The sequence below is a fragment of the Urocitellus parryii genome, chromosome 3, assembly GCF_045843805.1.
Source record: "Urocitellus parryii isolate mUroPar1 chromosome 3, mUroPar1.hap1, whole genome shotgun sequence".
Classification (NCBI taxonomy): Eukaryota; Metazoa; Chordata; class Mammalia; order Rodentia; family Sciuridae; genus Urocitellus; species Urocitellus parryii.
The window spans coordinates 165,230,786-165,255,668 of NC_135533.1; the positions used below are offsets into that span (position 1 = coordinate 165,230,786).

The 24,883-nt window shown below is 40.5% G+C and overlaps 1 protein-coding gene across 14 annotated transcripts in view; it reads left to right on the forward strand.

Moving 5' to 3' along the window:
• Cadps (calcium dependent secretion activator) overlaps nt 1-24,883 on the forward strand; it is a 476,750-nt gene that overhangs the window by 362,336 nt on the left and 89,531 nt on the right. For 6 of the 14 annotated variants that reach the window (XM_026411267.2, XM_077795617.1, XM_026411271.2 and 3 more), the window contains 3 exons: nt 6,017-6,123; nt 12,789-12,945; nt 13,995-14,136. In XM_026411267.2, the coding sequence (XP_026267052.1) occupies nt 6,017-6,123; nt 12,789-12,945; nt 13,995-14,136 (406 nt within the window). Of the gene's footprint in view, nt 1-6,016; nt 6,124-7,173; nt 7,183-11,570; nt 11,592-12,788; nt 12,946-13,994; nt 14,137-23,344; nt 23,492-24,883 lie in introns of all 14 variants that reach the window. The other 8 variants (XM_077795615.1, XM_026411265.2, XM_026411266.2 and 5 more) reach the window with 4 other exon arrangements.

The window sequence follows — 24,883 nt, forward strand, 5'->3', positions numbered from 1 at the left end:
TCCATGAAAGAGAATCAACCACAAAGCAAGAAAGGGACTAACTTAGGCTGGCTTGAGAGTTTTAGCAACGGAAGAGGTGGAGATAATGAGACCCGACTCACGTGCCCACCCATTTCGACAGGAGTGTGGGCATGTTATCCAGTGTGGTGGGAGAAGAGATCAAGAGATGTTTTGAGGGTAAAATAGACTATCCCATCCCACTTAGGTTCTTATGGAGAGGAGAAAAGATGGCTCAGATGGAAAAAAGTTGGAGAAGAGAATCCATGATCCATCCATCTGCTTTCCTAACATACTCTCTATACTGCCCTGGAGATGAAGCCTCCTGAAGCACATTCATGGAGGTTCCAGGGGATCAAGTATATAGCATGAACAGCCTCACCAATGAAACGATGTTAACCCCGAAGGCTTTGGTCCTTGTACCTATCATTCTAGGAGGCCGGGTGCTCTTTCCACCATGATGCATCTATCTGCTTGGCTTTCTGTTCCTCCTGGGGCTTTTATCCACCCCACCCCACCCCCCAATTACAGCAAATTGTACAGGCTAGTTATTTTCAGCAATAGCATAGTACAAACACTGGCATCTTCAATGATACATCAATGGCAGGAACTTGGTAATAAGTGGGCTACCCATCTCTCTTGTGATATTTCAGGGACTGGCAGTTTGCTCGCTGGAAGCAGAGATGGTCAGGTTATTTAAGGGCTAATTGGAGTGTCTCTGGCTTCTGGATGCTTCTCTTCCTTGGCTTAGCTGAGCATGCAGAGGAATTCTCTTTTTGTTTTTCTGTAGTCACATTTAATTCTCTCTCTCTCTCTCTCTCTCTCTCTCTCTCTCTCTCTCTCTCTCTCTCTTCTCTCTCTCTCTCTTTCTCTTTCTCTCTCTCTCTTTGGAAGCCAAGCAGATTTAATTGTGTAAACATGAGCAATGGTAATTGGGTAAATGAAGTTGGAAACCAAGGTATGATGTTTTTGTTTTGCTCTGTGAGAGAAAAAAAAATAGGGAGCTTGTTTTTATAGGGTGGCAAACCTCACTGTCAGAATTCTGGACAGACATTTGGCAGGAAGGAATCCGTTTATGAATTTCTCATCAAGACCCACTGAGCTAAAATACATATCTGCTACCTCTCCGATTGTGGATCAACCCTAGGGATGCTTCATTGTAGTTTGATGCACTCATTCAGTTACCTGGGTGAGAATGGGTAGGAAGTTTCCATGAGAATTACACACTCAGGTAACAAGCATTTATTGCAAGAGCCACAAGTATATGTGACAGAGATGTACCTAACTTCAAGGCAGTGCTGTCAGCAAGATATAAGGTATGGACTACTTTCTCTTTTAACAATAAAAGGACCGGTTATTGTCTGCCTTTAAATAGTTATCATTTAAAGTTGACTTTTTTTCCAAATTCTGTGGACACCCATTTTTTTTCTCCTAAACAATTTTAATAAGAAGAAATGGGTAAAGATACTTTTTGGTCCTGTATGCCAAACATCAAAGTGGTCCAGCAAGAAAAGGATCCCATGGAGTCTTGCTTTTAATAGATGATATTGCCAGAATATTATAGTTATCCATATCCCCCACTCTTTTTTCCTTTCCTATTAATGTCACTAGAATTCCACTTCCTATACGCCTGCCGTAAAATTCATTTTCCCAATTGAAAATTCACGCAAACCAAGAAGCAAACTTGGCAACAGAGTATGTCCCCCTCACTGTACAGATTGCTTTGTAAACCAGAGCTAGCAGAAAGGAGCGGGTCCAAGGTTAATGAGACATTCATTATGGAGAGAGAACAGTGGACGCCATCGGTACACCGTGCCTATATGGAAGGAGAGGCTATTGTTACAGGATGTTTGCAGTGCCGATATTGTAAACCACATGACAGATGGGTCAAGTGCTGATTACGGTATTCTAACATTTGGAATAGCAAGTAACATATTTGATAAGCTGGCAAGTTTTTATATATGATTCAACCCACAATATAAAAGCCACGAGAATTCCAAATTGAAAATAATTAAATGAGCTGGAAACAATCAGATACCACACATTTTCCCCCAAAATGACAGATTTTGACATGTTGAAATTCCACAAAGGGAGCAAGAATATTTCCCAGCTAACTTGAACTAATAACGGCCCTTCGTCTGCTTTGGCAAAGCAATTAATTCCAGCCTTCTCACAATGTGGAGGTAACAAATAAACATTTGGAGGCACCTTAGACTTTAGATCTCTCCCATGCCTGCAAGGGACACCGAGAAGACATGAATACTTGGAATTTATAGGTGAGGAAACTAAACTAAGTAGCAGGTGCAAGGTTACCTGGAAAGCCGGTAGGTGGCCTATGGGGGTTGAGAAACCAAATCTTCCAACTATTCAGACATCATGTCCTGTTACCTGGTCACCTGAAGGGAAGAAGCCGCTATTGGTACATAAGCGCTCTTCATGGTACAAAAGCATCTCTTCTTTGGGTCAATGATGTTGCTGTCATCATTCATACACACCCATCTAGATGAAGCATCCAGTATTTGCTGTGGGTGTCTCAGTAGGGGTGATACCAGAGACGCTGGTAAGAGTCTGTCAAATAATGTCACGCCTCTGTCACACGTTCAAGTAATGCCGAGAAAGTATCAGCTCTCCATTTGTGTTTGATCATTTGTTGGGTTGTTCTTTTCAGAGTTTGTCACCCTTTGTCAAAGTCACTTTGTCTCTTTTACTTTTTTTTTCTTTTTTTTTTTTTTTTACCGCCTCTCTTCACCTACCTGAGCAGGTCCCCCGCCACCTCCTGGGCCTCCTCCTCCTCCACCCACCCAAACGCAGACCAGCATGTTATATCAGAGGCTCAAAGGCATGCCTAGGCCAACATCAAGTACTGTAAACTTCTATTGTTCCTGTACTCAGCAGCTTTCTAGCTTAGTTGGCTTTTCTGTTCACTTTCCCTTCTTGAAATTTTGTTTCAGTTTGGAATACTAAGCTGAGGCTTGGGCTCTCGAGTTTAATGCTGTAGGTTTTGAGATACTCAAAAGAGAGCATTTATTTCCAAATGTCCACATTTTTTTTTGTCTAGCTCTGTCTGACATATGCAACATTTTCAAATCTCAATGTCAGCACAAAATAACATTGTTGTTGCATAACATTTTGCATGACAATTTTTTTATATGTTATGAGCTTCAATTCTGTTGTATGAAATGTTTCCTAAGTATACTGTATTTTTAGTTCTCTTTTGTCAGTGCTCCAGCTAGTGCAAGATTGGGGGACAGGAATATTGCAGTACATTTCAAGACAGCAGAAGTGATGCAAAAAAAAAAAAATCATTTCTAAGCACAAACTTTTCCTTGACCTCCGGGTGGGGGTGGGGGGGAGCGCTGAAGGATTTTACACAATATTTTCTTTAAAGACAACATCTCAGAGAAATCATGTCTTTTTTTTCCCCTCCTTGCCATTTAGCTAGTAAATCAGCTATGCAAATGAACAGGAAAATAGTACTATGTCTCGCTCAAATGGCTTGATCTACAGATAATGGAACCATAATTAATTGATGGTCAACGAAAGTCTGGCTAAATGGGTGAATTGGCAGATCAAGTGTTCTAGATTAAAAAGATTCTTAACCAGCTCACTTGAATGGTTGCATGTTCAAGTAAAATTGAAAAAGGTTTTATTAAACATACTGTCTGTATATATATACATCAGGCATACACATATCTGGTACATGTGCACACACTCTTAGAAAGCCTGTGTGCACATGCACACTTTATGTGTATCTATGGATTTCTATATTGTAGTCAATCTAAAAGTACTGCATATTAAAACAAATCTTCAGGTGGTCCTATCTTAAGCATCTTGGATTTCTCCAAACATAAAAAATCATTCACGCTTTTTAAATTTATTTTTTCATTTCTGCATTGTATGTTAGATACAGCAAGAATCCCCTTAGATTTGGTGAGTATTCCATCCAAAAGGAAAATGCTCTCTGTTTTTAAAGTGAGAGATCTCAAAGATGTGTCCCAGTGGGATTTCCTGCAGATTTGTATTAATGTGCAGGCTTGTCTGGTTTCTAAAAAATGTATGTAAGTGTGTGATGTATGTATGTGGGTGTATGTGTCAAATGGGTAATAAGTATAGGATGAGGAATTTGCAAATTGATGTGTAAATGTGAATACCAACTAATAAAAAATAGTAGCCTATGCATATTTACTATCAAAATGCAAATACCTCACTCTACACATATTACTCAAACATATATACGCAGTATGTTTGTAGAAATGCCTGAAAGCCTATTAATGAAATTATGATAGTCTACTTATAAAATTACAAACAGATCAGGGGCCCCAAAAGCACCAGTCAATCTTTCTCCGAGTATTTCTTGCTCTGGACCAGGCAAGAGCTGTCAACACTCAACTTCCACATCTCCTCACTGGCTGTTGGCCTTTCTCCATCTGACACATGTCTGATGTTTCCCCAGAACTCCCCTCTTCATGCTCCGAACAGATCCAGCCACATTTCCACCTGGGTGTGGCAGAGACAATGGAGATTCCAGAGCCCTGAAAGCCCTTGTCATGCCAGCCACCAGGCCTGGTTGGACAGTCTTACCCGATCCTCTTCTCCAGTCTTGGCCCCCAGGGACTCCAACGTTCTTTTTACATTCTTTTCACCAAATTTATTTTTCATTAGGAAATCCTAACTTACTAATGATATGATAAGAAATACACAAAAGGAAGTTATGAGGCCTTTTACTATAAATTAGCCATCTAGAATTTTGTTTAATCTCCAACCCCTTCCCCCCAAAAAAGAACCTTTTTATGAAGTTTTTTGTTTGTTTTGTTTTGTTTTGTTTTGTTTTGCAGTACTGGGATTGAACCCAGGGCTTTGCACAAGCTAGGCAAGTTCTCTGCCACTGAGCCACATCCCCAGCCCTCAGCAGTCCTTTTGTGAACCTATATTCTTCCTATGCAATTCTGCTAAACAGCTTCTTTCCATTGGACCCCATGTGTTCTAAATGACTTTGAGGCTTCAAGGTCTGAAAGGGACTCAGCCGGAAACGAAAATTTCCCTGCAAGTTCAGTCTCACTGGCTAAGAGAATCCCTTGTTGTTTCAAATATGATTCTTTTCTCCAATAAAAATATGGATAATTTTTTGGCAGTATCATGGCCTTGCCAAACATTGCCAAGCACAGCTCTCTGAAGGCTGCAATGGAAAGCCAGGGATGGTTCAGTTTCTTCCTGGGCTAGATGTGATGCACAGAAGAGAAACTAAAACAAAACAAAAGAAAAGAAACCAAAAAACGAAGACATTGTTGCAATCTAATGGATAAATCTTCAATTAGAGCAACCAATGGCACAAACTACTACCACTTTATGTAATAATCTATCTCCAAAATCCTTTTTGAGAATTATCTTCTGCCTTCTCCATAATAGCCTGGAAATGTCTATTTTTTTTGTTTTGTTTTATTTTTTGTTTTGGGTTTTTTTTCTTTTCTTTTCAATCTCCTCCCTAGACAACTTGAAGCACACGGAACTTTAAATCTGCTTTTTCAAAATGAATATCCCAATACCAACATACATACCTAGAATGAAAAAACTATGCTGTAGTATTAAATGCTGAATGACCATTCTAGAAAATAGACATAGCAGCCATCAAGATTAAGCTTCTGTTACATCTCCCCACCTCAGGTAGCCTGAACACAGACTAGAGAATGACATAGGATAGTGCTTTTATGCTGTCTTTAAAGAACATGTGTACAAAATGTCACTAAATTTGAAATGGGCTGTCATAGACTTAATATAGCTTCCTATGCAAATTTGAAGCTGGAGCACTGCTTTTTCCTAATACCTATTATAACGATGGTGATAATAATAAAAAACGGCTCTATGGTTTGCTCACTACTAATTACATGGCACTTAACATTTGCATGAAACTTTTTTTTAAAAAAGTCGGTAACTATTCAAAATTTCTTATCCACTAGTTCTAATGGCCATGCAACTAGCCTGCCACGTTCGCTGAATTTTAACACTAATTCTTGTACTACAGAAAATGTAGGCCGGTTAATCACTCCTGCCAAAAAGCTCGAAGATACAATACGTCTCGCTGAACTAGTCATTGAAGTCCTTCAACAAAATGAGGAACACCACGCAGAGGTGAGCAGGCTCGGTGGGAAATGTCTCTGAGCTTCCCTTAGCTGTGGTCACAGAGCTGACTCAACCAACCAGGTCCTGAATCAGATGCCTTAACTGCCATTTTCTTTTAACTGGGCTTGCAAAGAGAATCAAAGTGGAAGTTTTGGAAGGAGAAGACTTTGGAAAGTTGCTTAAAGCAAGCACGCAGTGGTTGTGGGTTATACATTTCAACCTTAAGTTTTCAGATGTTTCTAGCAAGAAACTAATGAGGTAAGTTCATTTTAAAGTGAATTATTCAAGCCACATCTGGTTACCATTGTACAGAACACACAAATTCTAGTTTTCTTTCTTTTTAATATTTATTTATTTATTTATTTTTGGTCTTTTGTGGTTGTTTTTTGTGGCCGCCACTGTTGTTTCAAAGGGTTCTTTGGTGTGTGAATCGAGAGCCATGTTTTTGAATCTATCTCTGTAACTTATTCTTCTTGTACTAGGATCTCTTTTTTATTTATTTTAGATCACCTGGGTTGTTAAACGCAGTGACAGAAGCAAATTATCCTGTGTCGTTCATCTTGTCAGTTTCCTAATACACACCTAGATAAATACAGTTCACTCTTTTATTTTTCAAACCACTATAAATATTATGATTTTGATAATAATGATAAACAGAGATTTCAAGACCCACTAAATCCCAAACCTATATGGACTTAAACAACCCAACCCTCCAAGAAGTGATTTCTACATTTTATGATGATGAACAGTAATAGCAGTACTCATTTAAAATTTGAGCTTGAAAATCATGTCTCTCTTAAAATAGCCTCTTTTAAAATTACACCAATTCTCCTTCTGCATTCAGATTTACAGAAAAGGGGGAGGGGTAAAAGTGTTCCATAAAAGTTATTTCCCACACACCTAAAGGGATCCTTCCCCTGACTAACGGAAAACTGACAGACCAGTTAAGTGATACATAATACACCATAAATCCAACCAGCCCGACTAATGCCTGATTGCATATTTAAATTTCCTCCCTGTTTCTCTACTGTTCTATTCAATCTTGGCTGATCGTGGCAGGGGAAAGAGGTATGTGACTAAACCGAATGAACCGGCCACCTGCTGTCATACTCTGTGCATGCCCTTCTAGTACCATGTCTTCTAATGGGACTTTCCCCCCCTGGTGCTCCTGCTTTCTAACACTGACCCAAGGAATGTAACAGCAACTTCCAGTGGACTGCTTGTGACATGGGTGGCCCTCCACGGCAGGGTAAATGTGGGGTGATTCTCTTGTGTGTGCATGAAGCGATTGGTATACCTACAATGACTGCAGTTACATCCCACACACGCCTCCCACCTGCCTTGATTCTGTCCTTAGCCTGCGGTAGTTCCCTATGTCCGTCTGTACTTCCCTTTATTACAGCAAATGAGTCCCAAGCTTAGTAACTAGAAGCTCGTCGGAGTGATACTAATCTCCCTCTAGACTGTCTGTATGTGAGTCATATATACAGTATTTATATATAGAGAGAGTGCTGAAGAATCACCATGGCCCCGAAAGTCCCCTCTGAGGATGGGCTACAGTCCCCTTAGGTGGGAATCATTAACTCATACATCACCTAGCAAGGACCCTCAGCTGTGAGTGACATGGGACATCAAATCAACAACCTCCAGCCATGCACACCTGGGCTGACTTCCTGACCCATGAGTCGAGTTAGGATTTGTCTCTATCACACACGATGGTCTTTTTAGATGGGGGGCATTCAGGGTTCCAGCAATGGTGGTAAGTGTTTTCTTTCTGGGTATCTTCAAAATCATCTCCAGAAGCATGGGGGGGGGGCTCCCACCTGCCTTCTCCAGATTTGAGGGGTCCAGGCTTTATCCATACATTTGTGAGACAAGGATCCAAGGAGGACAGTCTGTCTCAGTCCCCGCTGTGCTTTTAAGTGAATAACAGAAGAAAAACAATAGATACACTTGATTAACGATCAAGTTATTATCTGAGGCTACTACTGGCTAAGAAATGATGTTGAGTTTTTCTACATCTCTCAAAAGGGCCACCCAGGGAAAGTTTATATTCTAAGGAAGGCCTTTTTCACATTTCTAAAAAGGGCTTTATCACTAACTGCTAAACATTATCCCACCTAGCCTCTCTAATCATCAACACAAAATATTTTAACTTTGTATATTTAAGCCATTTAGGGCCAGCACCATGGCACTTGTAATCCCAGTGGGTCAGGAGGCTGAGGCAGGAGGATCACGAGTTCAAAGCCAGCCTCAGCAACTTAGTGAGGCCCTCAGCAAGTTAGCCAGATCCTCTCTCTAAATAAAATATTAAAAAGGGCTGGGAATGTGGCTCAGGTGGTTAACCACCTCTGGGTTCAATCCCTGGTACCCAAAAAAATTAAATAAATAAATAAATAAAAGTCATTCAGGAATACAAGCTCAAATACACACAATAAATTTGAATAAACTCAAATAAATTCGATTCTGTTTTTATTAGTACCTTTAGAAGTTAGTGAAGAGAACTTTAACACCCTTTGGATTTCCAGAGATCAAATTTTCTTTTAGATCAATGTATAGGATTATTTCCCAAATTAGTCATTTCTCCCCATCACAGAATCCTATTTATGACTCAGTCAGAGCTTCCTATGGAGCATCTTCTATCTGCTGAGGCAAGTACCTGGTGCTTTGTGAGGGGCAGAAGGGAGCCTTGCCCTTCAAGGGAGAGAATGCAGGGTAGCAAGAACCCAGGCTCTGTGCCTGAGAAGCTGTGCTGTGAATTCCTGCTGTGCCTCCTCCTTGCTTTGTGACCTTGACCTAGTTACTCAACCTCTCTTATCCTATAAATTGGAGATAAGGTGGTCCTTGTTAGGAGGCTACTTTAAGCAAAGGATCTGACCTTGTGCCTGACACACAGCAAGTAAAAGCTTGGCTATTGTCGTTTTAAATATATGATTGTCCGATCATGCCAAGGACAAAACCTATATGGAAAGTGCCAGATGAGTGAGAACAGACAGAAAGTGTTGAAAGGAGAGGGAGTCCTTTCATGGTGGAGTGGTCCTGAAAGCCCCCCCCACACACACACACACCTATTTATTCTCAATGTCCCCTTATTGATTGCCATCACCTAAGAGGCTTGAGGAAATTCAGATTCCCAGATCTCGCCCCAGCTCCATTAACTGGCCTATCCTAGGGAGCATCAGTCACTTTTCAAAGCTGCTCAAGTGATTCCAGCACACAGCCCAGGTCGAAAGTGCCAAGGTGCAGCAGAAAGGTAGAATCTTCCCTGGCACACCTCAGATAGGGTTTTTCTTCCAAAAAGAATGATTTTTTTTTCTCGTGCCCAGTACTCACTACCATTTTCTCTGAGTGCTCAGTAAACCCCTTAAAAAAATCATTCCCCTTAAAAAAATCATTAAGTCCTAAGCATGGGTCTTGACCATGAAGCCATGCTGCTGGGCAGTACTACACGAATGAAATTAACCTGCCCCCATCCAAAAACAAATAAAAATTAACAATCTTTAAAGCCATATTTAATTCCAAGATAAAGCAATTAAATGTCCCAAGAGAAAAAAAAAATTGCCTTGGCTAAGAACACATCCTATACTGTGCATACATGCCATTTAGGGTAACAATTGTCACATTTCTCTCATTCTTCCAGTTAAATTCTGTTCAAAGAGCCTAATGCACATATGAATTATGCCTTCACATATTGTTGCTTTCTCTTCCTGATCTCTCTCTATGTATACGTATGTATATGTATATATGTATTGTGGTACACAGAGGGGTACATATATACATGTTAGTTTGTGTGCAAAATAAAGTGTGTTCAGTGTGGTGAACTGTACCCCTAAAGCACACAGCTTTGTCTTTGAATAGGGAAAGGCACTGGGTAAGTATTTAGAAGCCAATATGTGACTCTGAATATCTTTGGAAGAGGTTTATTGAGACTTCAAATACCCATAAACATTGCAAATTAGCTCCCCACAAACTCTGAAGACTTGCTCATGTACAAAAATAGCATTCACCTGTAGGAAAAGGCACGAAATAAATAAATATGTATCATCCAATTTTTGAAGGCGTCCCTCAAACCAGTCACATACACTTTGTTCATTGAATTGATATTACACTTAGGCTTTTTGGTTATTATTGCCCTTGAGAGGATCTTTATCTCTTACTTGAGAGTCAAATTGGATGATAGGGTTTTTAAAAGAATTAATTACCTTACAGAAATAGCTCTTGATTTTCACTTCTTCTGCAAGTCCCACATCTAAATTCTCTTGGTTCACTCAAATTTTAAATTCCCCCACCAACCTCCATAATGATGACCCATACCACAGTACTCACTGTTCTTTTTAAGGTTGCCAATCTAAATGATTATTATTTCAAGGACTGTAGACACTCTCTTGGTATTATATTAAATTACAACAAGAGATTACATTCATTATAGGTGGTAAAAGTGGCGTTTCTGATGGTCTCTGGTTTGTAACTTTTAAATAAAAGCTGGTAAAAACCAAATATGAGATTGGGTTAAGAAATTTTTAATTTCAGACATTTATGGTTTGTTTTTCTTTTGGTTTTGAGGGGTTTTTTTCTTGACATTGTGTCTGGAAAAGCAACGGGGTCTACCCAGCTTTGCTTGGCTCACCCCGAAGAAGTAGTTGGTCAATAAAAGAAAAAATACTCACCTTTGTGAACTTTACAAATACCCTGGATCAGGTTTGATGAGAGTCGGCCCTCCATATAGGGTTAAGGGTGGGGATGGGAGTCCAGCAAGTTCCAGTATTTAGAGTCTCTGCCTAAGAGGCTGAAGGCTGGGAAAGCTCGGGGGGTGGGCAGGGGATTTCTTTCTCTGCTGGATTTAGTCAGTAATTAGAGAAGCAACCCCAGACTCCAGGTTTCTCACCCCAGATGGTCAAATTACAATAAAACCTCATCAGTTCAGACCCAAATGCTTGGAATCTGTGACAATACTCTTGCAGATGTGGCTTTTTAAATTTCTCCTAAGTGAAATTTTTGGCATGATCTCAAACTTGCTCTTGAAATTCTAACTGCTCTTCTTACTAGTTAGAGACTTTCCATAGTTTTTCTATCCCTATTTAATTTCTATGAAATTAAATCCCCCACTTTTAAAATTTTAATTTATATGTTAACATCCATAATTATTAGAAGAATTTTTTTTAAGTACACATTTGTGATACATGGGTATGATAACCCATGTAGACTTTATGAATACCATTTACTTTGGTGCCCAATTACAAACTATGTTCAAAAGCTGTTAAATGATATCTCTGTTAAAAAAGCCAACCCTTTAGGCTAAATTTTGGTGACAGACCAGCATTTCTCTTTGCCATAACTCTGAATCCGTGAGGTTTTACTGTACATTAAAAATGGAAACAGCAGGTGTCTATTTCCAGTCAAGCCAACCTTGCAGAATGGTCCATGACTTGATTTTTTCCATTTAATTTGCAAACCAGCCACATGTTGATAAAGGAGAAGTAAGTAAAGTAAAATCTCACAAAAGAAGAGAGGTGGACCTCTGTTCTGCCTCCTAGTGGCTGATAGATTATCCCCTCCAATGACTACTAGATCACAGAAGAGCTTGGCCATTGAACAAACCCTTCCATTTATGGAATTATTTCCATGATCATCTTTCATATTTTCAAATCCCTTCCCACCTTTTTTTTGGGAGGGGGGGAGGGGCGTGTGAATGCTCCGGAAAGTGTTTCCAGTGTAAATACTTTACAGCATTGAGTGGGGAGGTGGGGGGCTAGTGGGGCTAGCAATTTGTTTTTCTGCTCTCTTTGAAATCAGCAAAACAGGGCCTGTTGACACCGCCACACATTCTGCATGCTCTTTGCCAGAAATGATTAGCCAACATGCATGCATGCCTTTGAATTGCATTCACATCTGGCCAAGTCTGATGTGAATGATTGCCCTAAGACCCTGCACAATGTTTTCCAAGGGCCCATGTGCATGAAAATGAGTTACTTCACTGATATTTTTTGGTTTTCAATGTACATACATGTCCAACCCCCAGAGAAGTGAAGTCCTGATTTTACTCAGTGTTTCCTAGCTTAAGCCTGATCTTTCCTCCAGACCGGATGCAAAACCAAATACCTCCCTGCTGAAAGAGGACAATTGCAGTAATGGTTGCCTTGGACTTAGCCTGAAATAGAAGTAACATCCCCAACGTGTAGGGAAACACGAGTCCCTGAGTTTGTACGAGACCCTAGACAAATGAAGCCCCAGACATGTAGACTAATGTGATCCATAATGACCAATTTTCAAGTTAGACCAGCAGAAAACCCATAAACACAGTGAAGAAACTCCCCTCTTCTAATATTTTAGAGCAAGAACTAGCCACCAACGGTGATTGACAGCATGACTCCAAACCTACTGAGTTATTGTAAATTGAACAGAAGTTCCACGTCTGTCATTTCTACAGCTGCAACCTCTGACCTCCAGGTCAGAGAAGAGGTTCTCGTGGCAGGCCTGGGATCGGGAGGAGCACTGCCTTGGACCCCGAGAGCCCCCATTTGTTTCCAAAATGCTGTTCTCTTTACAATAAAAATGATCACACCCTGCTGGATGCATAGTCAATCTTGAACAGCGAGGGCTACAGATCACATCTTGTATCCGAGAGAGAAACTCACCGCCTCTTGTGTCTATTGTTTTTCTGCCACATTTCAAAGGCCTTCGCGTGGTGGTCGGACTTAATGGTGGAGCACGCAGAGACGTTCCTGTCCCTCTTTGCGGTGGACATGGATGCAGCATTAGAAGTGCAACCCCCAGATACATGGGACAGTTTTCCGCTGTTTCAGCTACTGAACGATTTTCTCCGAACCGACTGTATGTATCATCTTGGACTGTTTGACTTTCTGGAGTAGTGAGCAGACAAACAGATTGCTAAAACATCTTTACCCCAGTGAGACCGTGGGTTGGATGGAGAGCTTCATGGTGCTCTTGTGACCTAAACACACATGCACACACCTCGCAGCTCAGGGACCTTCCCTTTCTTCCAGAAAGTGTCCTGTGACAGAGAGGCCCTCTCTTAACTGCAAAGAAAAAAACCCAAGAGCAGTGTGAGAAGAGGTATCCATGCCTTGTGATTTGTTTGTCCTCCATTAAATGAATTAGCTTACCCTCTTCACACTGGGCCCTGTTTATCAGAAGATGCTTTCTCAGTCAAAAATGATTTCTGGTGCAATAGTAACTGCAAGCAATTACAATGTGCCTTATGGAAATAGTAGCTATAAAATAGATTTTCCTTGCCTAGAGAGGGTGAGGGAGGAAGAGAGGGAGTAAAGAATGTTCTTTCTTCCTGGTAACTGAATGGGAGCTAGGTAAACATAAAAGATGGTGTGCATTAGCCAGGCACGGTGGTGCATGCCTGTAATCCCAGCAGCTCAGGAGGCTGAGGCAGGAGGATCTCGAGTTCAAAACCAGTCTCAGCAAAAGCGAGGTGCTAAGCAACTCAGTGAGACCCTGTCTCTAAATAAAATACAAAATAGGGCTGGGGATGTGGCTCAGTAGTTGAGTGCCCCTGAGTTCAATCCCTGGTAACCTCCCCTCCGCCCCCCAAAAAAGATTGTATGCATTGCTATTGTGTTGTTTCATGAAGGAACATCATTGTTTTTCCTTAAGTGACACAAAATGAGTAAAGTATTTTTGAATGTCATTTCTCTTCCAAAGAGATTGAAGCATGAACTTCTGTTCATGGTTCTTTTTTTTTCTCCTCTTTTTTTTTTTTTTTTTTTTTGGCAGGGGGGTGGGGACTGGCAGGGATCAGTTCCTTAAAAGCAGGGTATTTAATTTAGAATGCCATCATCTCTGTGTGTATGCTGTACTTTGATAAAGCAACTGTGGGTTCTTACCAAGCTTTTGCTTCTCTGTTCTAGATAATTTGTGCAATGGAAAATTCCACAAACACCTGCAAGACCTGTTTGCCCCACTTGTTGTTAGATATGTGGATTTGATGGAGTCCTCAATTGCACAATCCATTCACAGGGGCTTTGAGCGGGAGTCATGGGAACCAGTCAAGTAAGGAAACCTCTTTTGATACCATCGGAGTTTGGGTGCAAATTGCTGGAGAGTCATCCAGAAATGGATTGATGGTGTTACATGACATTTTCATTGTTAGCCTGGATAGAAAGCAAGCACTCTATTTATTTCGTACCATGGTTCTCTTACCTTTCTTGCCCAAATGGGGTGGGAGGAAGAGGTTGAGAAATGTTTTATGAAGTGAAACCTTTGTTTTATTGCACAAAGTTTGATAAGGATGAAGTGATATAAACCTGGCGGTGATATTTGTACTGTGTATCTTCCTCAAATTGTGTTACCCCAAACAATTAGCGTTTCCCACAGTGTGTTCCATAGGGTTCTCAGAGGGTTAGCAAATTTTTTCTATAAAAGGCCAGATGACTAATCCTGTAATTCCAGTGGGTGGGGAGGCTGAGGCGGGAGGATCTCGAGTTCAAAGTTAGCCTCAGCAATTTAGTGAGGCCCTGAGCAACTCAGTAAGAGCCTGTCTCTAAATGAAATATTACAAAGGGCTGGAGATGTGGCTCAGTGACTAAGCACCCCTGGGTTCAGTCCCTGGTACCAAAACAAACAAACAAAAAATGGCCAGATAGTAAACATTTAGGCTTCTTGATTCACATGATCTGCATCACAACTACTCAAGTTTGCTATTGTATCATGAAAATACTTATAGATGACTGTGGCTATGTTCCACTAAACTTTATATACCAAACAGGGCATAGTTTGCTATTCTTGGGTTGGGCCCTTGAGACACACCTCAAAAAAGAACTCTACAGCCAGATGACTTCAGGAAACACTACCTACCCAACTCGTCCACCCATACCCTTATCCTGAACAGCCACAAAGCGGGCTAGTTTGCCAACTCTGAGATTCTAGTTACACAGAATCTTGCTCACCTCTGATTAACCCAGACCTGACCACAGTCTGCATTTTAAAATGGATTTTTCTATCCTGCAGGAAAAAATCACAGGACATCCTGTGGGTTGAGTTTGTTCATGTTCACCACTGTCTAGCACATCGTAGGTCCCATTTGACTGTGTTTGGTAGAGTCTGTGTCACCTCCATTCCCCAGCCAAGAAGAGGGCTGTGCCCCAGGATGCCAGAGGCTCAGCCCCAGCCTTCCCTGTCTGTAAATAGAGATCCCTGTGTGGAGAGTTTGTGGTGTGGTTTGCAAAAGTCTAGTGAAGTCTGGTTCGGGGTTTTCCCTATCAAATTTTAGGTTTTGTTTTTGTTTCCTTTTACATCTTTGGGGCATAGCAATCCATATAGAACAAAGTGGGACTGGACTGTGTCCTAGTGACCTACAGTAAGTCCAGATAAATATTCAAGAAGCTTGTCCTCAATATGGAATCTTTGACCTGTTTTTAAGCAATTTCCTAAATTAAGATTCTCCCTCTAATATTCCACTGTATATGACTGACTGAGCTTTCTCTGAGCCACAAGGAATGATTTCTAGCTTGCTCTACTGACAGCAAGTTAATAGGCAGTAACTCTTTATTTGCAAATGCCAAGAAATTTAAATTTTAGCTTATCATCCTTAGGTTGATAATGGCCTCTTGACATGGCCCTGTTGCCTTTTTAACTCATGAGGATGAAACTGGATCCCTTGATGGTAAGGCATTAATGAGAGGCTTCTAATTTTTTTCTTTTCTTTTCTTTCTTTCTTCTTTCTTTCTTTCTTTCTTTCTTTCTTTCTTTCTTTCTTTCTTTCTTTCTTTCTTCTTCCTTCCTTCCTTCCTTCCTTCCTTTCTTTCTTTCTTTTTTTTTGTGCCAGAGTTGAGCCCAGGGGTACTTAACCACTGAGACACAACCCCAACCCCCTGCTTCTTTTTTTTTTTTTTTTTAAGACAAAGTCTCACTAAGTTGCTCAGAGCCTTGCTAAGTTGCTGCAGCTGGCTTTGAACTTGAGATTCTCCTGCCTCGGCCTCCCAAGCCACTAGGATTACAAGCGTGCACCATTGTGCCCAACACTGTTTTTTTTTTTAATCACTCACTATAATCAATACAATTCTGCTTTGGAGAATAGCTTTGAAAATAAAATAAAAAATTTAAATGAGTAATATCCCCATTTTGAAAACAAAATGGTCTTGAAATAGCATGTACTTATTTGGGTTTAAATGTATAAATGCCAACAAACCTTGGAAGAAATGATCAGTACCCTTCACTGTTCCTTAAAAGGTTTAGATTTAGGACCTCATCGTCCAAGGCAAGCACTTGAACAAAACTCTAGTAATTTGTTTTCCCATCTGCAAAATCGATTTTTTAAGCAGTCCCTACCCAGGGTCTGAGAATTGTCGTGGAGCTCTGTGATAATGTCACTGAAGTCATTTTATAATCTGTTAAATTCTTCAAAAGCCAAACATATGACTGCTATTCCTTTGGAAGCATTAAATATTTTTAGTACTATCAGAAGTAAAGATAGAATTCAAATCGTTTTCACAATTGGAAGTCTTAGTCTGGGAATGTTTTATTGGGGATGTTTTTTACTGAGGAAAAGAACTGGAATTGGTAGATTGATGATTTAAAGATCTGAAGCTTCATAAAGGAATCAGAGTTGTGATTTTAATCACCTGGAAATTATGCAGATGCGCGTGTATATTTTAAGGAGTCTTTGCCGTCCAAAACTGTGCTGTTGGCGAGTGAGTGTGATTTCAGTTTGTTCAATTTGTGCTAAAATTGTACTAAACAGTACGTACCTTTCAGAGGATGTGGAGAGATTTCAAAGGACCAACTAAAACACAGACTAAATTAAAATTATTTGAAGCCACACACGTTTTATTAGCTGATTTGTAAACAGAATGAGGAAGGTGTGGGACGGCTTTGTAGAATGGCAGAGGATGAAGGGTAAAAATGATTTTTTTGGAATCCTTTTCATCAAGCTCACCCAAAAAACAAGAAACTGACTTGGGTAAATTTAGATTTGCTCATTCCTTTCAGTTGGGGCCCCACGATCCTCCAATACACACACACATACACACACACACACACACACACACACACACACACCAGCCTTTCTGTCAAACAATTGCTATCCTCAAATAGTTCTTGTTCTCCCACTTTTCAGAAGTCATGGTTACAGGTAAAATGAGAAAGACATTGTAAAAGCTATCTTCGAAATCACCAGTATTCAAAAACATTAAAGAAAAACAGCTCTCTGACCAGAAAATGCTACCAATGTGTTGAGTTTGCTTTAAAAAAAAAAAAAAAAAAACAGTGTTAAAAGTATTATTTTTCCTTCCAATTTCCTCATTTCAAAATAGGGCCCTATAAATGAAAAGGGAGATAAAATTATCTGGGCTTCATGCAACCAATGTTATTTGATGGAAAGGGTAAAATGGCTAAGTCCTATGGTCATCTTTCCCCTGAAAATCCAGCGGCTGTCTTTCCATCTCTGGGAGGAGAGAAAAGAGAGACTATATCTATTTTCATTGTGCCATATGCAGTCCTGGCTGGGATCTCTGCACATTGGTGGAAGCTGCCCCCGCAGAGCTTCTAACCACAGCTGAAGGGAGACCTCTCTGGGATGTCCATCAGGATGTGTCACAGGATCACCACCCACAGTTGGGCAGGTGGTTTGCACCCCTCCTAGCAGCCCACCAACAAGCAGGTGTACAGCATTTCCACAGCTCTTTGCTGTTGGCTCATTGCTGATTGGTCATATGGCCTTGAAAGTAGACGAAATCCCAGAAAGCACCTCATCCAAAGTCTGGCCAAGTCTAGCACCTGCCCCAACCCATCCCCAGTGCCTTTTCCTGACATGTGGTCACTCAGTCTCTCCTTGAACACTCCAAGCACAGGAATCCTTGGCTCCATAGTTATAATTTTAGGTTAGGATGGATTCAAATGGTAAATCTAAATGCTGCCTCATGATCTATGCACACAGTAAAGTGTGGGTTCCTCTTTTCTCAAAATGCACATTTTTCCTTTCTGCCTGAGATATGCATATGAAAAATCTAAAACTTAATGTCCATTTCCAGATTGCTAATGATGTCAATATTTTAATCATAAGAAATATCAGACCAGAGACAATTTAGCAACGTGTAGATGGCCTAGTGTCAAATTGACAAGGATCAGATTTGGCATGGGAACTCATGTCACTAGATGACTTTGGGCCACCAAGATCCTCCCTCAGTTGATTTTGCTGAGACTCATGCAGTCCTTTATAAAACAAGCACAGAATAACCAAGCTCTTCCAATGCTCACATTCCTGCAAATGTGCCTCTTCATATCTGTACATTAGATTGTCACTATCTCAGCCTGGTACAGTGGCACACGCCTATAATCCCAGCAGCTTGGGAGGCTGAGGCAGGAGGATCATGAGTTCAAAGCCAGCCTCAGCAATAGTGAGGTCCTCAGCAACTCAGTGAGACCCTATCTCTAAATAAAATACAAAATAGGGCTGGGGGTGTGGCTCAGTGGTCGAGTGCCCCTGAGTTCAATCTCTAGTATCCGCCCCCCCCCCAAAAAAAAGATTGTCACTATCACTTTAGCAGCTAGAGCAGGGATCTGGGATATAACCTATGCTCAGTGACTCCTCATGACTAATTGGCATACTGATGAAAGAAGTTACACAGGCTGAAGATTGTAAAGATAACAATAGGAAAGTGATGAGAATAGGAAAGAAGAAAAGATACATTCCCCCGATTGCAGAGATTTCAATCTACTTGAGCCTGGGCAACATTCACACAAGAAGAATAACTAAATACTTACCAGTGAACAAATACCATAAGGAAGAATTGCAAGATCATAGATTAGAGGGAGCGAACTGTGAGACCATGAAGATAATGGCTTGGAGATTAAAATTTCAAAAGGGATAGGGGTGTTGGGAAAAGAGCATGAAATAGAAACAGGGTAGGAAGCAGAGTTTGCAAAAGGAACGAGGAATGTTCCGTTTGGCCATCATGATCTTGAAAGGAGGAAACAAGCCTTGGAGATAGGCTTGAAAGGTTCCAAAATCCCATGAAGTGTGGATATTAATTCTGTGGGCATTGCATCCTCAACTGGGGGCTTTATAATCCCCAAGCTGGTGAAAATTGGCATTTTACAGAGCATAGTAAAGTAGGTTAGTCTTTTCATATATTTAGCTTACCTTTTCCTGCCCATTCCCACAAAACTACCTTTTAGTCCCAAGTAGTGATGTTTAATGGACTTTCCCAAAAAATGAGAAGTGAAAGGATAAATTTGTGAGACACCTGTTTCTTTTACATGCAGTACATAAGCAGATAAACAGTATATCTGTGGTATTAAATTCCTATGGATAAGGAAGTTGGAGAGGGTCATGAATGTTAGTCACTATGGACTCTTGAGAAGATATCAAAGGATATCCATGCCCCCAAAGTAGGATTAAACCTAAGAACATTGAGAGAGTTTTGATGCCCAGTGCACCAAGACAAGACAAGATACACCACATAGCCGGGTGCAGTGGCACAGGCCTGTGATCCCAGCGGCTCAGGAGGCTGAGGCAGGAGGATCACAAGTTCAAAGCCAGCCTCAGCAACTTAGTGAGGCCCCAAGCAACTCAGCAAGACCCTGTCTCTAAATAAAACATAAAAAGGGCTGAGGATGTGGTTGAGTGCCCCTGAGTTCAATTCCTGATGCCCCCCCCAAAAAAGATACACTGCATATATTCATGCAAAAAATGGCTCATAAGAGTAGAACATGTTCTGTATCTAGTCTTGCACAGAATAAATTCCAGGAAATAAGGAATGACTCCACCTCTGGTCATCCCCATCAATAGAAATGATTAGACACACACACAGCTATAAACATTCATCCTCGTGAGAGGGTAGATGAGAACTTTTTTAATCCAATGCTTCACAGATGGGAATGAAATGAAAGTTATCCTTTTTCATCAGGGTCCCCAAAATGAATGAATCTGTTTTTTAAAAAAATATTTATTTAGTTGTAGATGAACATACAGTATTTTTATTTATTTCTATGTGGTGCTGAGGATTCAAACCCAGTGCGTCACACATACCAGGCAAGCACTTTACCACTGAGCTACAGCCTCAGCCCCAATGAATCTGATTTTTAACATGTATCCATTTTTAGAACCGCAGTTCACACATCTTGTACTATCCGGTGACATATAAGTTATGATTCTTAACAGAGAAGCATGACTGATAAAGGGCCCTCTTTAAACATAATAATTCATTACAACCACCGACAGCTCCAGGATCCTGATCATGGGGACTGAGTGCAACTAGAACATTCTCCCCTTTCCCATGGATAATAGTGAAATATTATGCTTGCAGTTCACCTCTTTGATTATTAATACGTTCTTTAATACCCAAATGAAATATTAGTAACATCATTGATACACTCTATTATTTTGCTAAGGCAGAAATATCAAGCATGTTATATCATTTTAAAAGTTGACCATTATGATATGTCCCTGAAGGAAATGTCTCTATATGAGGCCAGTGCAGGAGTGTAGCCAAACTGTCATATTTTACAAATATAATAGGCTTTGATTAATATAAGTATTTTTTTTAATTTTCGTGTGCAAAATGAAGCTCACTTCTAATTTGTGTACCCACCATCCGCTAATATGTTTAAATTAAGTTGCTTTTCTGCATACATTTGTATGTTATTCATTCCTAGCTACTTTTAATTTGCTCAGAATTGACATTTTAACTTTCCAGGCTGCCATCTCTAGGATCTCCTAATTCCTTGATCATTATTCAGTGTGTGTATCATTTAATGATCACATTTGCTTATATAGGCTTACACATGTCTCAGTGGAAATTGCTAACGGATTTGTTACATGGCAGTGTTTAAGACTGAGAACCACCAGGGACTGAATTCAAAGGCAAATTCCTGAGTTAAACAGAGACACACGGAGGGAAGAGTTCCATTTTTCTTCCTCTGCTTAGTACTCATATTTAGCTCACCTTCTCTAGGCCATCCCCACAAATCCACCCTTTCTTTCCAAGTAGGGGTGTTTAGTGGGCTTTCCCAAAAAGGAGAAGTATAAAAGATAAATCTGGGAGACACCTGTTCCTCTGACTCAAGGAGAGGATGCCAGGTTGGCAATTTTGCCTTCTAGAGTTTTCGTTCTACAGCCAGGGCTATGTCACCCTTGTGAAAGAGTAACTTGTTTCTGGAGGGTGTCAGTCGTCCAAATGATCTACAAGGGTCCAGAATTTCTGACTTAGAAAGAGGCTTGCCCTGCTGAGCAAGCCCCCAGAGGCAGCTCCAGCCCTCCAGGAGTCCTGTTAGTCAAACAGCTTCCCCGGGGCAGAGCTTCGTTGGCAAACCCTGCTCTTCTCCTGCAAGATCCAAAACCGAGAACCTCAATTCCTTTGCCAAAGTGCTGTCAACTCCACTTAAATAGGAAGGCTCCTCTCAGATGCGGAGCTGGGCTGGGCTCTACCGTGCCAGTGACTTTGGCTGGATAGCACACCCTTAAAATGCCACTCCTAGGCATTCAGTGCCAGCTTTTGGAGCAGTCCGTGACATGGACTCTCCAGAGAGAGGCAGTTGATTCAAGTCGAGGGTTTTGTTTTGTTTTATTTTCTCTCTTTACTCATAAAACCACCCATCCCTCTTCCATTACATTAATGATCCATCTTTGTTGAAAAAAAAAATGAGAAAAGATAACATTTTTAATATTTGGAGCATTTTTTTAAACTGGTATTGAACCCAGTGGGGTTTAACCACTAAGCCACATCCCTTGCCCTTTTTATATTATATTTTGAGACAGAGTCTCACTGAGTTCCTTTAGGGCCTTGCTAAGTTGCTGAAGCTGGCTTTGAACTTGCAATCCTCCTACCACAGCCTCCCAAGCCATTGGGATGATAGGCACGTGCCATGGTGTCCAGCAATATTTTCTGCATTTTAAACTGATTTTAACTTTTTATAGAAAAAAAATGTGTAGCTTGATTAATTTTCACACAGTGAACACATCTATTTAACAATCACTCATATAAAGAAATAAAGCATCCCCAGCCTCCCCGGTAATCCTGGTTCCTTCCCAGACATATCCCACATCCAAGTGCACCTACTATGTATGACATGAAGTCACATTTGAAATCACTTTTGGTCCAAGAATTTGATATGAGTCCTGCATTTGGGATTCTTTTTTTTTTCCCCCTAGGTGTCTATTTCTGTATACAAACATTTCTCCATTGTACTTTATCTTAGTTTGGGGAGGGCAGAAAGTTTGCATTTTAAGTATTCTATAAAATTACTCAGAGCTGATCCTTCTTGATACGATTTCTTCTTCTTTGCCATCAACTCTGTCACCCCGTTGCACATACTTCCCAGCTTTAGAAATAGCAGTTGGAAAGAATTCAACTTCTGCATGTCACCATTTTGTGTATGTTCAAGGGGATGAGCTTTCTATCCTGTCTTGTATCTAATACATGACCCAAAAAGTGTGTCTCTATGGATAATACCTTATAAATGAGACTAAGAAAGTTAATGTGCTCCATTGTTTCTGTTTTAAATTTTTCATTTATTTTTTTGATGGACACCTACTATTTATACATACATGTGAGGTAGGAAGTGATATTTTGATTCATGTGCACCTTGGGTATCCATGAACTGGGTGGTTAGCATATCAATCCTTATAGATTTTGTTTCCTGTGATGAGTACATTCAAATTCCTCTCCTCTAATTATTTTGAGATATTAAACACATTCTTATTAGTTATACTCCCCCTACATGAACACCAGAGCTTATTCCTCCTAGCAGACTCTAAACACGACACCTGTCAATCAACCTCTCCCCTACCCCCTCCACCTGTTCCTCCGCCTTTGCTGTCCATTCTACCTAATTCACAGCAGCCCCAGCCTGGTCCGCCCACCATGCCAAGAATTAATTCCATGAACTTCAAGTTCTTAGTATGAGGCAAGTTCTCTTCTGGACTCTTTTGACAATGTATCTGGAAACAGAAGGCCCCTCCCGAAGACATTGAAACAATGTGATCATTGCTCATGGGCCCTCCGAGAGGGTCCGCCCTTCTGAGCCACTCCTTGTTGATTTTTTTCTGTTTGTTTCTCCATTAACGTGCATCATTTCTCTCTGCATCCCGAGCCACATCCCAGCTGCCGTCCGTAAGCTGCTTCCTGAAGTGTGTCGCTTGAGTTCTTACTGTTGTCTTGCTGTGGACTTAGCCGATTTATTTACAACAGTCGTTGTGCTTCTGCCACATCTGCATTGTCACTGTGATGGTATTTTTTCTTTCTGTCTGTTTCTTCCACAGGAGTTTAACCAGTAACCTACCCAATGTGAACCTACCCAATGTGAACCTTCCCAAAGTACCAAATCTACCAGTTAACATCCCTCTAGGCATCCCTCAAATGCCTACTTTTTCGGCACCGTCATGGATGGCTGCTATATATGATGCTGAGTGTGTATTCAGTTCACATTAGATCTAATTTAAATTTAAGTGATCTTGGCATGGATATGTATTGTTTATTTCTATACATCCTATATAACAGAGATGGAGATGGATAATTAGACATATTTTGCTGATCATGCAGAGACAATATTGTTTATTTCTGGCATACATCATGTTTGTAAGACGTTTGCTATATATACAGCACTAACAATTTGTCTTACGCCCACTGAACACTTGAGGACTATGTTTCACTTCCTGAATTCTTTTGCGAAAGGATTTTACCCCCCCTCCCTTTTTTTTCATGCAGGTGACATGACTCTGGGGAGTTAGTCACCCCAAAATAGTCCAGGAAACCTATTGGACAGGCTGGCCAGTCATTTCTGGCCTGATCCCAGTCTTAAAAGGGAAGCACACTTCCCTAGAAGCTGAGTTTTTATTTTTTTAAAAAAATAATAATAATTAGGAGTCTAAGAGACTGTTAGAGCCGCAAAGCATATTTCCGGTGTCAGCAAATGGCAGAATGTAGTAACAGTTTCTGAAGGACTAAATGAAAATTTCTGAATGGATCAAGCCCTAATAATGTCAATACTATGTAAAGATTCATTTCTAGATCAAGTTACAGTAAGGATCTTTGGAGATCTAAGTAGCGAGAAGGTCTCTAAATTTGAAAATGCGAGATTCAGACCAGGCAATATTAAATTTGGGGTAGCCACGTCATCTGTGGTCTGAGATGTAGGGTCATCCTTCATCTCTGCTAATATCAGGGCTGGATGAGGTGAGTTTTCTTGGTGCCTGGATTGCTTCCTCAAGTCCAGAAGTTCATGGGAGGAAGCATTGAGTAGCCATTTCTTCTAGCTGAGGAAAGGAATCCTCTCCCCTTTCTTCCTTAGCAAGAAGATCCAGCACCCCTAAATTCTACCTCAGGGAAATTAAATTAGAACCACGTGCATGATTTAATAAGTGAAATAAGGTTTAGCAATTCTATACCCTCCTTTGATCCTTTTCTTCGACCACAGCTAATTATAGGCCAGATAAGCTTTTTCTTGAAAGAATAAATTGGCACGTTTTCAAAGGAAAGTGTTATTATCAAAGGAATATAAAAAAAATGATCTGAAACTGGCAGTGATGTTTTGAAATCTCGAAATCACGTTCGTCAGGACGGCTGTCAGCTTTTTTTTAATGTTCATAGACTCCAGGTAGAGAACAGGGCATTAAAATGGCTTCTTGCTTGGCTTCTCCAAAGCTACCTCACATTTTTAAAAACCTCTAATTGCTCTCAAGTTCACAATGAAATCATATGTTCAACAAATTAAAGCCTTCCAAAACAAAAAAAAAAAAAAAGGTATTTCTCAGGAAAAAAAATCATCTAAGAAAAACATATCATATTCATGCTAAGATGAC